This window comes from Hypanus sabinus, chromosome 10, assembly GCF_030144855.1.
Source record: "Hypanus sabinus isolate sHypSab1 chromosome 10, sHypSab1.hap1, whole genome shotgun sequence".
NCBI lineage: Eukaryota > Metazoa > Chordata > Chondrichthyes > Myliobatiformes > Dasyatidae > Hypanus > Hypanus sabinus.
The window spans coordinates 89,234,098-89,248,921 of NC_082715.1; the positions used below are offsets into that span (position 1 = coordinate 89,234,098).

At 40.8% G+C, this 14,824-nt stretch overlaps 1 protein-coding gene across 2 annotated transcripts in view; it reads right to left on the bottom strand.

The window, feature by feature from the left end:
• lmbrd1 (LMBR1 domain containing 1) overlaps positions 1-14,824 on the bottom strand; it is a 186,090-nt gene that overhangs the window by 59,277 nt on the left and 111,989 nt on the right. For both annotated transcript variants that reach the window (XM_059982288.1, XM_059982289.1), the window contains exon 7: positions 9,081-9,154. In XM_059982288.1, coding sequence (XP_059838271.1) covers positions 9,081-9,154 — 74 coding nt within the window. The remainder of the gene's footprint in view (positions 1-9,080; positions 9,155-14,824) is intronic.

Here is a 14,824-nt window from a genome sequence, read left to right on the forward strand (position 1 = left end):
AGAGTAAACCTCCTGCTATGAGGATCCCTCCAGCACCCATTGACCTTGTGATCTATGCCTTGGAGGCTGACTTCAGAATGTCTTTCAAGAGGGTGAACCCTCAAAGTTGATAGATACTGACGGTATACCTGGTAGGATTCTGAAAACCTATGCCAAACAACTGGTGGGTGCATTCAAAGACATTTTCAATCACTTATTACAACAATTGGAAGTTCCTAAATGCTTTAAAAGGGCAACAAACAAGCTGCCTTAAAGCTATCATCCAGTAGCACTCACATCTATGGCAATGAACTGCTTTGAGAAATTGGTTATGGCTAGAATCAACTCCTGCTTAAGCAAGGATCTGGAAGCTCTGCATTTGGCTATCACCACAATAGGTCTACCACAGATGTGATCTCATTGGCTTTTCATGGGGCCTTTCATCACCTGGACAATACAAACACCTCTCGTGGCACGCAGAAGTTTGGGCACCCCGGTCAAAATTTCTGTTACTGTGAATAGTTAAATGAGTAGAAGATGAACTGATCTCCAAAAGTCATAAAGTTAAAAATGAAACATCCTTTTCAACATTTTAAGATTACTGTATTATTTTTGTTTCGTACAATTTTAGAGTGGAAAAAAAGTTAAGAAGCACCATGCAAAAGTTTGGGCACTCCAAGAGGTATGAGCTCTCAGATAACTTTTACCAAGGTCTCAGACCTTTATTAGCCTATTAGGGTTTTGGCTTGTTCATAGCCATTGTTAGGAAAGGCCAGGTGTTGCAAATTTCAAAGCTTTATAAATACCCTGACTCCTCAAACCTTGTCCCAACAATCAGAAGCCATGGGCTCCTCTAAGAAGTTGCCTAGCTGCTGTGGGCCACTTCTACAAATAAGGGATTTGCTGATGATACTAAGCTGGGTGGCAGTGTGACATGTAATGAGGATGTTAGGAGAATTCAGGGTGACTTGGATAGGCTGGGTGAGTGGGCAGATACTTGGCAGATGACGTTTAATGTGAATAAGTGTGAGGTTATCCACTTTGGGAGTAAGAACAGGAAGGCAGATTATCTGAACGGTGTAGAGTTCGGTAAGGGACAAATACAAAGAGATCTAGGATCTAGATCTAGATCTAATGCACAAGGTCACTGAAGGTGAATGAGCAAGTGCAGCAGGCAGTGAAGAAGGCTAATGGAATGTTGGTCTTTATTACAAAGGGAATTGAGTACAAGAGCAAGGAAATCCTCTTGCATTTGTACAGAGCCCTGGTGAGACCACACCTGGAGTATTGTGTATGGTTTTAAGTCTCCAGGGTTAAGGAAGGACATCCTGGCTGTAGAGGAAGTGCAGCGTAGATTCACGAGGTTAATTCCTGGGATGTCTGGACTGTCTTACGCAGAGAGGTTAGAGAGACTGGGCTTGGACAAGCTGGAATTAAGGAGATCGAGAGGGGATCTGATTGAAACATATAAGATTATTAAGGGATTGGACAAGATAGAGGCAGGAAATATGTTCCAGATGCTGGGAGAGTCCAGTACCAGTGGGCATGGTTTGAGAATAAGGGGTAGGTCATTTAGGACAGAGTTAAGGAAAAACTTCTTCTCCCAGAGAGTTGTGGGGGTCTGGAATGCACTGCCTCGGAAGGTAGTGGAGGCCAATTCTCTGGATGCTTTCAAGAAGGAGCTAGATAGGTATCTTATGGATAGGGGAATCAAGGGATATGGGGACAAGGCAGGAACCACGTATTGATAGTAGATGATCAGCCATGATCTCAAAATGGCAGTGCAGGCTCGAAGGGCCGAATGGTCTACTTCTGCACCTATTGTCTATTGTAATGTCATTAAGAAATGGCAGTTAACAGGAACAGTAGAGGTCAAGTTGAGTTCTGGAAGACCATGAAAACTTTCCGAGAGAACTGCTCGTAGGATTGCTAGAAAGGCAAATCAAAATCCCCGTTTGACTGCAGAAGACTTTTAGGAAGATTTAGCAGAATCGAGAGTGCTGTTGCACTGTTCTACTGTACAGTGACACCTGCACAAATATGACCTTCATGGAACAGTCACCAGAAGAAGACCTTTCCTGCGTCCTCACCACAAAATTCAGCATCAGAAGTTTGCAAAGGAACATCTAAACAAGCCTGATGCACTTTGGAAACAAGTCCTGTGATGAAGTTAAAATACAGCTTTTTGGCCACAATGAACAAAGGTATGTTTGGAGAAAAAAGGGTGCAGAATTTCATGAAAAGAACACCTCTCCAACTGTTAAGCACGGGGTGGATTGATCATGCTTTTGGCTTGTGTTGCAGCCAGGTAGCACGGGGAAGATTTCACTGGGAGAGGGAAGAATGAATTCAATTAAATACCAGCAAATTCTGGAAGCAAACATCACACTGTCTGTAAAAAAAAAGCTGAAGATGAAAAGAGGATAATGATCCTAAACACAACTCAAAATCCACAATGGACTGCCTCAAGAGGAGCAAGCTGAAGTTTTTGCCATGGCCCTCACAGTCCCCCAACTTAAAAACATCATTGAAAACCTATGGATAGACCTCAAAAGAGCAGTGCATGCAAGACGGCCCAAGAATCTCACGGAACTAGAAGCCTTTTGCAAGGAAGAATGGGAGAAGATCCCCCAAACAAGAACTGAAAGACTCTTAGCTGGCTACAAAAACCATTTACAAGCTGGGATACTTGCCAAAGGAGGTGTTACTAAGTACTGATCATGCAGGGTGCTCAAACTTTTGCTTTGGGTCCTTTTCTTTTTTTGTTATTTTGAAATCGTAAAAGATGGAAATAAAAAAGTGATTTTGCTTAAAATATTAAAGAAATGTGTCATCTTTAACTTTATGCCTTTTAGAAATCAGGTCATCTTTTACTCTCTTAGCTATTCATAGTAACAGAAATTTTGACCGGGGTGCCCAAACTTTTGCATGCCACTGTACATCAGGCTGCTGTTCATTGACTACAGCTCAGCATTTAACACAATTGTTCCTGCAGTTTTGTTCAAAAAGCTCCAAAACCTGGGTCTCTTGTACCTCCCTCTGCAACTGGAAGCTCAACTTATTCACGGGAAGTTTGTTAGGATCAGAAATAACAGCTCCACTTTGCTGATAATCAACAATGGCCACCTCAAGGATGAGTGCTTTACCCACTGCTCCACTCTCTCAATGCACACAACTGTCCAGCTAGGCAAAACTCAAATACCATCTATAAATTTGTGGACAACACAACTCTTGTCGGCAGAATTTCAGATGGTGATGAAAAGGCATACAGGAGCAAGACAGATAAGAATTTGAGACTAAAATGAGATTAGTGCAGATTATTGTAAATGGATGCTTTATAAACAGAATATCCTTGGATGGCCTGTTTCCATAAATTTATAAGCACAGATCTGATTGTGAACTTCAGGAAAGATAAGAAAAGGGCACACACACCAGTCCTCAGAGGGACCAGAAGTGGAAAGGGTGAGAAATTTCAATTTCCTAGGTGTCATCATCTCTGATGATCTACCCAGGGCCAAGCCTATTGATGCAGTTACAAAGAAGGCATGACAGCAGGTATATTAGGCGTTTGAGGAGATTTGGTTATGTCACCAAAGGCACTTGCAAATTTCTACAGATGTACCATGGAGAGCATTCAAATAGGCTACATCACCATCTGTGGGTGGGACAAGGCACAGGATTGAAATAAGCTGCAGAAAGTTGTGAACTTAGTCAGTTCCATCATGGGCACTAGCCTCCCCAGCAACCAGGACATATTCAGGGAGTCGTGTGTCAGAAAGGCAGCATCCATTAATTAAGGACATCCATTTCCCAGACATGCCCTCTTCTCATATCTACCATCAGGGAGGAGGTACAGGAGACTGAAGGCACACAGTCAGTGATTCAGGAATAGCTTCTTCCCCTCTGCCACCAGATTTCTGAATAGATATTGAACTACCTCACTATTTGTTTCACTTTTTGCACCATTTAACATTTATTAATCTATTGCAATGTACTGCTGCTGCATAACAACTAATTTCATGACATATGCCGGTGACACTAAACCTGATTCTGAAAAGCGAAAGCCTTTCACTTCTTGCACACCAATCAGAACTTCAAAATCTATTCTATAAATATGCAATTCCTTCAGGTGAAGTTTGTAAACAATTTTCTACAGACCAATAATAAAATTAAAATTGTCCAAGGATCAGTTCCAATTTATATCAAATTGAAGCCTCCATTAGAATAATGCAAGTTCTATATTAGCTACCTGATAATAAAGTTTGGGATCTGGTAAAAAAAAAGAGGGTTAGTGGCCACAAAGATAGCTCTGGAAAAAAAAGTGGGATAACAGGAAAAACATGCAGCCAACACCAGCTGGACAGAAAAGGAAATGTCAGAACACAAACTCTAAAGGACAAACATAGCAGCGTTAAATGGTAATTTCATTTTACTTCATTAGAGACCATATTCTGGTCCGTGATTCCTTCAAGAGGGTGAACCCATGGAAAGATGGGGTTTCTGGCCCAAATACTAAAGACCTGTGCCGATCAACTGGACAGAGTATTTACTGATAACTCCAACCTCTCACTTCAACAGTCTTAGGAACCCACCTTCTGCAAGCAGGCTTCAATTATAGCAGAGCCTAAGAAGAACATGGTAATCCACTTCAATAACCATTGTCCCGTAGCAATTATATATAGAGTGAGGGGTTGATGATGAAAGATATCAATTCCTGCTTGAGGATCGACTTGGATCTGCTCCAATTTGTCTACCAGCACAACAAGCTCTACAGCAGATACCATCTAACTGGCTCTTCACTCAACCCTGGGACATTTGGACAGCAATGATGTCTATATCTGGATACTCTTTATCAACTACAGCTCAGCATTCGATACTATCATCTCCTGAAAACTAATCAATAAGCTTCAAGATCTTGGCTTCATAACCTCTTTGTGTAATTGGATCCTGGATTTCCTCACTTGCAGAAGAACCTGGTCAGTTCAGATTGGCAACAACATCTCCACAATTTCCATCAGCACAGGTGCACCACAAGGCTGCATGCTTAGCCACCTGCTCTACTCTCCTTATACCTATGTCTGTGAGGCTATGCACAGCACCAATGCAAGTCTGCTGATGACATCATAGGGTGAATCAATGGAAATGATGAATCAGCGTATAGGAGGGAAATTGAAAATCTGGCTGAGTGGTACCACATCAACAAACTCTCACTCATGTTATTAAGCCCAGGAGCTGATTATTGACTTCAGTAAGAAGCAACTGTTCATCAGGAGATCAGAAGTGAAGAGGGTGAGCAACTTTAAATTCCTCAGTGTTATTATTTTAGAGTATCTGTCCTGCATCCAGCACATAAGTGCTATTATGAAGAAAGCACTATATCACCTCTACTTTCTTAAAAGTTTCCTAAGATTTGGCACATCACCTAAAACTCTGACAATCTTCCACTGATGTACGAAGGGTGATTGATAAGTTCACGGCCTAAGGTAGGAGTAAATTTTCGAAAACCTAGCACATTTATTTTTCCTACATTTACACACTTAGTCCAGCGGTCATGGAGCATTTGGATCCCTTTTTTGTAGAAGTCTGTGTCTTAGCCCACAGCATGGGGTGATTGATAAGTTAGTGGCCTAAGATAGGAGATGAGTTATACAGCTCTCGTTACATGCACATGCAGTTCAATTCTGAGTGAAAATGCAGTAAGTTTGAAGTTAATAACTCATCTCCTGGTGATAAGTTGCCTTCACGAATCACTGCAGTCCCTGAGGTGTAAATACGACAACAGTGCTGTTCGGGAGGGAATTTCATGATTTTGACCCAGTGACAATGAAGGAATGGCAATATGCTTCCAAGTCAGGATGGTGAGTGACTTGGAGGGGAGTTCCAAGTGGTGGTGTTCCCAGGTATCTGCTGTTCTCATCCTTCTGGATGGTAGTGGTTGTGGTTCTGAAAGGTGCTGCCTTAGGAACTTTGGTGTTGTTGTTGCAGTGCATCTTGTAGACAGTACACACTGCTGCAACTGTTCATCGATGGTGGAGGGATTGGATGCATGTGGTAGGAGTATCAGTCAAGAGGGCTGCCTTGTACTGGATGATGTCAAGCTTCTTGAGTGTTGATGGAGCTATACACATCCAGGCAAGTGGCAAGTATGCCATTCAACTCGACCTGAGCTTTGTAGATGGTGGACACGCTTTGGGAAATCAGGAGGCTAGTTACATGCCACAGAATTCCTAGCTGTTGACCTGCTCAGGTAGCCACGGAGTTTATATGGCTAGACCAATTCAGTTTCCTCTCAATGGGATGCAGTCTTTCATTGATTCTATTATGTTTCTTGGACTCAGTGAGCGTGCCCCAAAATAAAAAATGAATCACAGTTGTATATGATGATATACATGTATTTTGATAATAAATATACTTTGAACTTTGAATTAATATTAATTGGTGAACAGCCCATTACATAGTCTTAAATAATATGATCTATGAATTTAGAAATGAAAAGCTGACCACATGTATAAATAAAATGAACCAGGACATACAGTAGCTATCAATCCCTATAATTTCCAACCTACAAGGTTGAACTTCCATTTCAATTGATTAACATGTCCTAGGATGTTGCACAGGAGAGATACAAAAACACTTTGATTTTCAGATAATCAACAGCTTCGTGAAAGAGATTTTACTGAGCTTCTTAAAAGGAGCCAAGAAAAGTAAAGGATTAGTAAAGATTTTCCAGAAGTCATCTTTTGCAGATGAAAGGCACAGCCATAAAGGCAAAGATCTGAACATTGTAATGCTGAATAGTTACAAAAAAAAATGGGGGAGACTTTGGAGGAACGCTTTTCAATCTTTAAATTTCATTACTCCCAACTTTCACCAACATGTTAGATACACCGAAGACCTTGCCATCCAAGTATCAGCTCATAATGCACCTCAGAAAAAAAAATGCACACCAAAAATATTACAAGCTTAAGGATTCAAGAATAAACATGTGGCATCCTACGAGATGCACCATAACCAGGAATATCTAAGCCAATATATTAAGCCAAACAGTATTAGAAACATTTGATCTTTGCCATGAAATTAAACCCTGCTTCTCCTCCCTCTGTCATTTATTCAGTCTTCTACCCCTTCCTTTCCAGTCTTGATCCAAAATGTCAATTGCTTATTACATTCCATTGATGCTGTCTGACTTGCTGAGTTCCTCTGACATTTTGGGTGCGTTGCTCTGGATTTCTAGCATCTGCAGAATCTCTTGTGTTTATGAAGTCCTTTTCTATTTAGACAACCACGCCTTACTCTTAAGAAAGAGAATAATGGTTTTCAACCACTGTACTTCCTATTCAAGTTACTAAAAGAATTTTTCTTCTTAACATAATTGGCTTGGCATCCAAGTCAAAGCAAGCTAATTATCATCTGTATCCTAAAGCTGTGCCAAACAAATTCAAAATTCAGTTGTATTTCTCACACTAATTATTGGCATCATAAGTTTGGGATTTTCTAATTAATCATCTCACTTTATTAAATATTCAAGTTCTTTTCCAGTCTTAATGAGAACACTGATTCAACATCATTCATAAAACACTCATGTGAGAACGAGAGAGCGCCTGAATGTATTATCAACAGTAACAACCGGTTAGTCAAATTGCTTACTGTTTAGGATTATGATTTTCACTAGATTCAGCACAGTGCTGAGATTAGTGAAGTGTGAATCTGATCATGCACTCATATCTTGCAGTTTCAACTACAACATTCTGATTCTACTTCAGGAACACTATAAATTGCTTGACATCCTTTTCTGTCATTCAGATGAAAGTAATCTATTCCTCCTCATGCTTAAATTGTCTACAACAGAAAGAATGTCATGCACCTCTAAAACCTCTCCATTATTCAGGGCAGTGGAGCTGTGCCCAACAGGTTGCATTTTCTGTCCTTAGAAATTCTTCTGCTAGGCCTTCTCTCCAGGTCACAAGACTACTTAACACCCTGCCACCACCCAGGTCTCATCACTTACAAAGCGACAGTAGCATTATGAGGCTTACTTTTTTTTTAAACTTGTGTGGTAAATACACCTTATGCTAAATGTCAATCACCTGGAATACATTTTATTATTTGTAAATTTATTTGTGGTAATACTACAATATGTGTTGTGTGTCAGTTATATGCACCATATTGTGCACCTTGGTCCAGAGGAATGGACTTTCATTTGGTGTATGCATAAATATAGTTGAATGACAATAAAACTGAACATGAACTTGAGGCATCTCTCCCCATATACAGACATTATTCCTGGTGTCACTCAAGGGCTGCTCCTGGCATCTTCCTCATTTTTCTTATCTACATACTGCTCTTTGGCACCATCATCTGAAAACAACTTACCACCATTTTCCATAACTAACTATTGGAAAAATAAAATTGCGTTTTTGACTCGAGGTAGTGACTACTTTGCTCTCGCTAAGAATTGTGCAGAGCTGAATCAGGTTGTTGGCAACGTATCATGCTTGACACTGAGGTGAGCTTCAATTATTCAATTCGCTTTTATATGATTAACTGTCTTCATGCCCTCATCCCTGTACCGTTGTATTCCAATAAACTATTTATCCCACCCTCTAATCTATACTCTGTACACTTGATGTCTTCTGCAATTTTGCTGCCATGTCTAAATTTGTATTAAAACTGTTTACCCAATTATTTCAAAATCTAACTCGTTTTCAATTTCATTATCATGCCCCTTTACTGAAAATTCTGCCAACCTTATTACCCTCTAAGTAATCTGTAACCCTCTACTCCTGCTCTCGTTATAGTGCCCATTGAAATGTCCATGACTTCAGGTACCTAACATCAGGCTCTGGAATCTCATCTTCTAAATCTCGCTGCTGTTCCACCTCACTTTAACTCTTAAATTCAACCTTCGAGATTTGTTTTTGTTTTAATTATATGCCCTCATATATCCAAGCTTGGTTTCAATTTTTACTTTGCTAACTCTTCCACAATGAAAGTAAATATATTTTTCTATGCTTAAGTCTGAGTATGAGCTCGATGTTGTTGAATCTAACATTTTGCTGAACTGAATGTAATTCAATGTTAATGAGACAGTAAGTACATACTGTGTAAGTTATAACCGCTAGCATCCCAATCAAGGTCAGTGTGCTTACGGAAAAAGACAAGGCAGCCAGACCATCTGTGAGCAAAAGACACAAAAACATAAGTTTATTAGCAGCAGCTAGTTTCTTTATGAGATCATTAAAATGTGTAGTATATCAATTAGTATTATATTAAGGATCAGCTGGCTTAAAAATCAATCCAGGTTTTCTGCTCAATAGAACAAGGTTGAAAATCCAAAATTGTTCTGACAAAGGATCTGTGATATTAAACATTAATTGTTTCTTTTCCCACACATGCTGCTTTGCTGAATGTTTCCAGTATTCTGGTTTTATTTCTAAGGAACTGGACTCACAGCTGACCTTGAAACAAACATCCATAATAATTTAGTAGCCCCTGAGGCACATGTTTTCTCCTTTATCGTATTACATTTGTCAACTGCCTTTACTAAGGATCATTAGTATTTAGCAAGAGGCTGAGCTTCCCATCATATTAAGGAATCCTTGAGAGACAAGCAGCCATGTAAAAAGCACCAACTTTTATCTTTCATTAACCATTTTACAGAAAGTGAAATAAAGGTAAGGTTATACATCTTCCTTCCAGGTGAGGCAACACTTCACCTATGAGTCAGCTGGTGTGGTATACTGCGTCAGGTGCTCCCAGTGTGGCCTTTTATATATTGGTGATACACGATGCAGACTGGGAGAGACCATTTCGCTGAACACCTACGCTCTGTCCGCCAGAGAAAGCAGGATCTCCCAGTGGCCACACATTTTAATTTCATGTCCCATTCCCATTCTGATATGTCCATCCATGGCTTCCTCTACTGTCAAAATGAATCCAAACTCAGGTTGGAGGGACAACACCTTATATACCGGCTGGGTCGCCTCCAACCTGATGGCATGAACATTGACTTCTCTAACTTCCGTTAATGCTCCTCCTCCCCTTCTTGCCCCATCCCTGATTTATTTATCCCCCCCCCTCTCTCTACTCATTACTCCTTGCCTGTTCTCCATCTCCCTCTGGTGCTCCCCTCCCATTCTCTCTCCCTAGGCTTCCTGTCCCATGATCCTTTCCCTTCTCCAGCTCTGTATCCCTTTTGCCAATCACCTTTCCAGCTCTTGGCTTCACCCCACCCCCTCTGGTCTTCTATCATTTCAGATTTCCGCCTCCCCCTCCTACTTTCAAATCTCTTGCTATCTTTTATTTTGGTTAGTCCTGATGAAGGGTCTCAGCCTGAAATGTCGACATTGCTTCTTCCCAGAGATGCCGCCTGGCCTGCTGCATTCCACCAGCATTTTGTGTGTGTTGATACATAGAAATTTTGGGATATGGACCGTTCCCAGTTATGACATGGTTCTGTTCCTGAGAACTGCTCGCAATCTGAATTGTTTGTAAATTGAAAATGAACAAAAACAGTATGCGGAAGAGGACTGCAGAAACAACTGAGAAGAGAGCAAGGTGAGGGAAGAACTGCTCTGGCTTCACTGATTCAGTGGGCAAGTGAGTTAGTCTGCTCAGCTCCGCACTCCCAGCTTTGCTCACAGAAGTGCCCAGTTCCCACCCAGCAAAAGATGCCTGCAGCCCTGCAACATCTAGCAAATCCATCCTGTTGGTCTCCCAAGCACTTAAATACAGACAGTCCATAAGAAGGGCATTCGTAATCTGGGGAAATCCTGCAAACAATGAAGTATTAAACAACAAGGAAAACCAAAACTTTAAGAATCATGAGCACTACATGTTATACTGAGGGTGGAACAATTCAAATGCAAAGAAACAACCGTCAGAATTTGAAAGGTTGCACCTATGTCTTAATATATTAAAAAGTCAATAAACAAAACTTGCCTTTTATAGCAAGAATAGTGTACTTTCAGTGAATCTAGATGCTGCCCTGCATCCACTGCAAAATTTAAATAAATTTACCATTAAGGAAGTAGGGTATTCTGATGTCTAGTTCTGCCAATGTGAAGATTACATGTTCTTCCTGTGTCTGCAAGTGTTTCCTCCATGTGCTCTGGCTACCTCATACACCCCACAAATGATAAATGAGATTAGTGTGGGTTAAGTATACTGAATGCTTCATGATTTAATATACATTTACTGGATGAAGGAGGATTTCCTGTGCCATCACTAAAAACAATTTGTAATTTATTCTTGCAGTTAGGCACATGACGATGGCTGTGGATGCTGTTGATTTCATGCGGGTAAAGGAGGAGATACACACAGTTCCATGATTTGCGAATTCAATGCAAGTAAATAAAAATTCTTGAAAATACATTAAGGTTAAACATTTTTCATTTAATGCATTAGTAAGGAAATAGTAGGAATTAGCATATTCTATCAGCAATTAACAAGAAAAATTACAAAGACTACAAACTTAATGCTTACTGCATCAGAAATACCACAGTGGTGTTAAGTACATTTCCATGCAACCTTATTGTGACAGTAAATCATCTGCAGGTGGATTATAGGCAATTGTGAAGGATTGGATTGCACTTCTAAAACAGATAATGGGACACCAAAATTTTGAAATAAGGGCATGCAATTAATCTGATTTTAATAAATGAGAAATTCTGCAGATGCTAGATAGCCAAAGCAACACACACAAAATGTTAGAGGAACTCAGCAGGTCAAGCAGTATCTATGGAAATGATGAACAGCCAATGTTTCAGGCCAAGACTCTTTTTCAGGACTGGGAAGAAAGGGGGAAGATGACTAAATAAAAAGGTGAGAAGATGGGAAGGAGGTTAGCTGAAAGGTGATAGGTGAAGCCAAGGGGGTAGAAAAGGTAAAGGGTGGAGAGGACAGAATCTGACAGGAGAGTGAACCATAGGAGAAAGGGAAGGAGGAAGGGAACCCAGGGGAGGTGACAGGGAGTGAGAAGAGGTAAAGGTCCAAAGTGATGAATAGAAGAGAGGAGGGAATTTTTTTTCCAAACTGGAAGGAGAAATTGATATTCAGCAAATCAGGTTGGAGACTACCCAGCACATGTTGCTTCTCTGCAGTGAGGGTGGTGTTATCTTTCCCTAATTTATGACGGGTCACACCAACGTACAGGAGGCCACTTCTGGAGCACTGAGCACAACAGACAACCCAAGCAGATTCACAGGTGAAGTGCTACCTCACCTGGAAAGACTGTTTGGGGCCCAAAATGGAGGTAAAGGAGGAGATGAATGATCAGATGAAGCACTTTGGCTGCTTGCAGTGATAGAAGTGTTGGGAGGGAGATTAGTGGGGAGGGACAAATGGACAAGGGAATCATGGAAAGAGCAATCCTGCTGCTAAGTGGAGCAGGGTAGGGGAGGTAAAGATATGTATGGTGCTAAGATTTTTTTGGAGATGGTCTAAGTTGCGGAAAATGATGCGTTGTGAATAAAATAAATCTGCCATAACATGGTATGCCTCATTGAAATACATGCTTCATTTGGTTAATCATTTTTCTTCATTAAAATCCTCTTCCATCATATATTGGCCCAAAGACCTCAGCCCCTCCCCTCTCAGTCACATGAATTTAGAATCTTACATCAGCCTTAATTGCAATTCATGCTGAAGTATTACTTTATCCAAAAAGAGTATGGATACAGATGAATTAAATATGTAAAAGATTAGACAAATTTTACACACCAATATTGGTCTTCATTTGATTGTTTAGTACCTGTAAATAATCACCAAATGTTGACTACAAATCTTAAATTCCAAACCCTGTGCACAACTCACTCTTTCATGCTGTATTGTCAAGTTATTACAGTACCTATAAAAAGTATTCACCCACCCTTGGAAGTTTCTATGTTTTATTGTTTTACAACTGTAAAGGGGGGTTTCTTCTTTTTCTTTGTTACTGCCTATGTTAATTAAAATGGCTTCTTTGTTTTGTTAAAAGTAGGAATGCTTCATTGTTGCGAGAGAGTGCTGGAAGCTTGTTTGGGTTAAAATTTACTGATAACGAGAATTGAATTCCTTTGTTAACCAATTGGGATTAATGTTGTTCTTTCTTCTGAGTCTGTAAGCTATTGTTGGTGGGCTTTTGGGGAGATCGGCGCGAGGGGGTGAGAGAGAGAGGACGCGATGCTGTAAACTGGGCGAGGAACAGACCCCAAGCAGGGGGGCCGAAGCCAGGAGGTACCCCAAGGAGAGGAGACGAAGATATTTGTGCTTGGTTGACCACTTCGGGTGGTCCTGAGCTGCAAGTCGAGGAGTTCAGAGGGGATCGAATGGTGGCCAGAAGACTTCAGTAATTGAGCTCCAATGGTTGTGCACTAAGTGGTTTGGACTTTGATAAGTTTGGCGCCTTTTCTTTACTTTCTTTTCCTTCATGTATAGTGTATCGTTATTAATTAATTTAATTATAGTAATCTTTATAAACTTTATAAAGATAGTAATTTTATAATCGCATATGGTGTCCTGTTTGTTCTTTGGCGAGGTGGGGACATCACACAGCATCCACACAAGCTGATTACTCAGTTTGGCGGGGCTGAAGGCTGCTCCCCCTAGACGAGAACGAGCTGAGCGAGCCTGAGGCGACCCAGGGGTTACACAACATTGAATCACAGTGGATTTAATTTGGCTTTTTTTTTCATACTGATCAACAGAAAAAGACTCCTTTGTGTCAAAGTGAAAACAGATCTCTACAAAGTGATCTAAATTAATTACAAATGTAATCTACAAAACAATTGATTGCATAAGTATTCACCACCCCCCCCTCCCCCCTTCAAGTCAGTATTTAGTAGATGCATTTTTGGCAGCAATTACATCCTTGAGTCTGTGTGGAGAGGTCTCTATCAGCTTTGCAAATCTGGACACTGCAATTTTCTCCATTCTTCTTCAAAACCTGCTTAAGCTCTGTCAGAGTACATGGGGATCATGAGTGAACAGCCCTTTTCAAGTCCAGCCACAAATTCTCAATTGGACTGAGGTCTGGACTCTAGCTTGGCCACTCCAGGACATTAACTTGGTTGTATTTAAGCCATTCCTGTGTAGTTTTGGCTTTATCCTTGGGATCACTGTCTTGCTGGAAAACAAATCTTTTCTCAAGTTGCAGTTCTCTTGCAGACTGCAACAGATTTTCCTCCAGGATTTCCCTGTATTCTGCTGCATTCATTTCACCCTTTACCTTCACAAGCCTTCAAGGGCCTGCTGCAATGAAGCATCCCCACAGCATGATGCATCATCATGATGCATTTTTGATGATCTGCAGTGACTGGCTGACACCAAATATAACGTTTGGTCTGATAGCCAAAAACCTCAATTTTGGTTTCCACAGACCATAGAATCTCCTTCCAGCTGACTTCAGCTGTATCCCACATGCCTTCTGGCAAACTAGCTCAGATTTCATGTGAGTTTTTTTTTCCCCAGTGGCACTCTCTTTGCCACTCTCCCATAAAGCTGAAACACCCGGTCAACAATTATTGTATGCACAGTCTCTCCAACCTAAGCCACTGAAGCTTGTAACTCCTCCAGAGTTGTCATTGGTCTCCCTCACCAGCCCCCTTGTCGCATTATCACTCAGTTTTTGAGGAAAGCCTGCTCAAGACAGATTCACAGCTGTGCCATTTTCTTTACATTTCATGATGATTGACTTAACTGTACTCCAAGGGATACTCAGTGACTTGGAAATTTTCTTGTATCCATCTCCTGACTTGTACTTTTCAATAATCTTTGCCTGGTGTTGCTTGCAATGTTCTTGTGTCTTCATGGTGCAGTTTTTGCCAGGAGACTGACTGACCAGTAGTTGGACCTTCCAGATACAGGT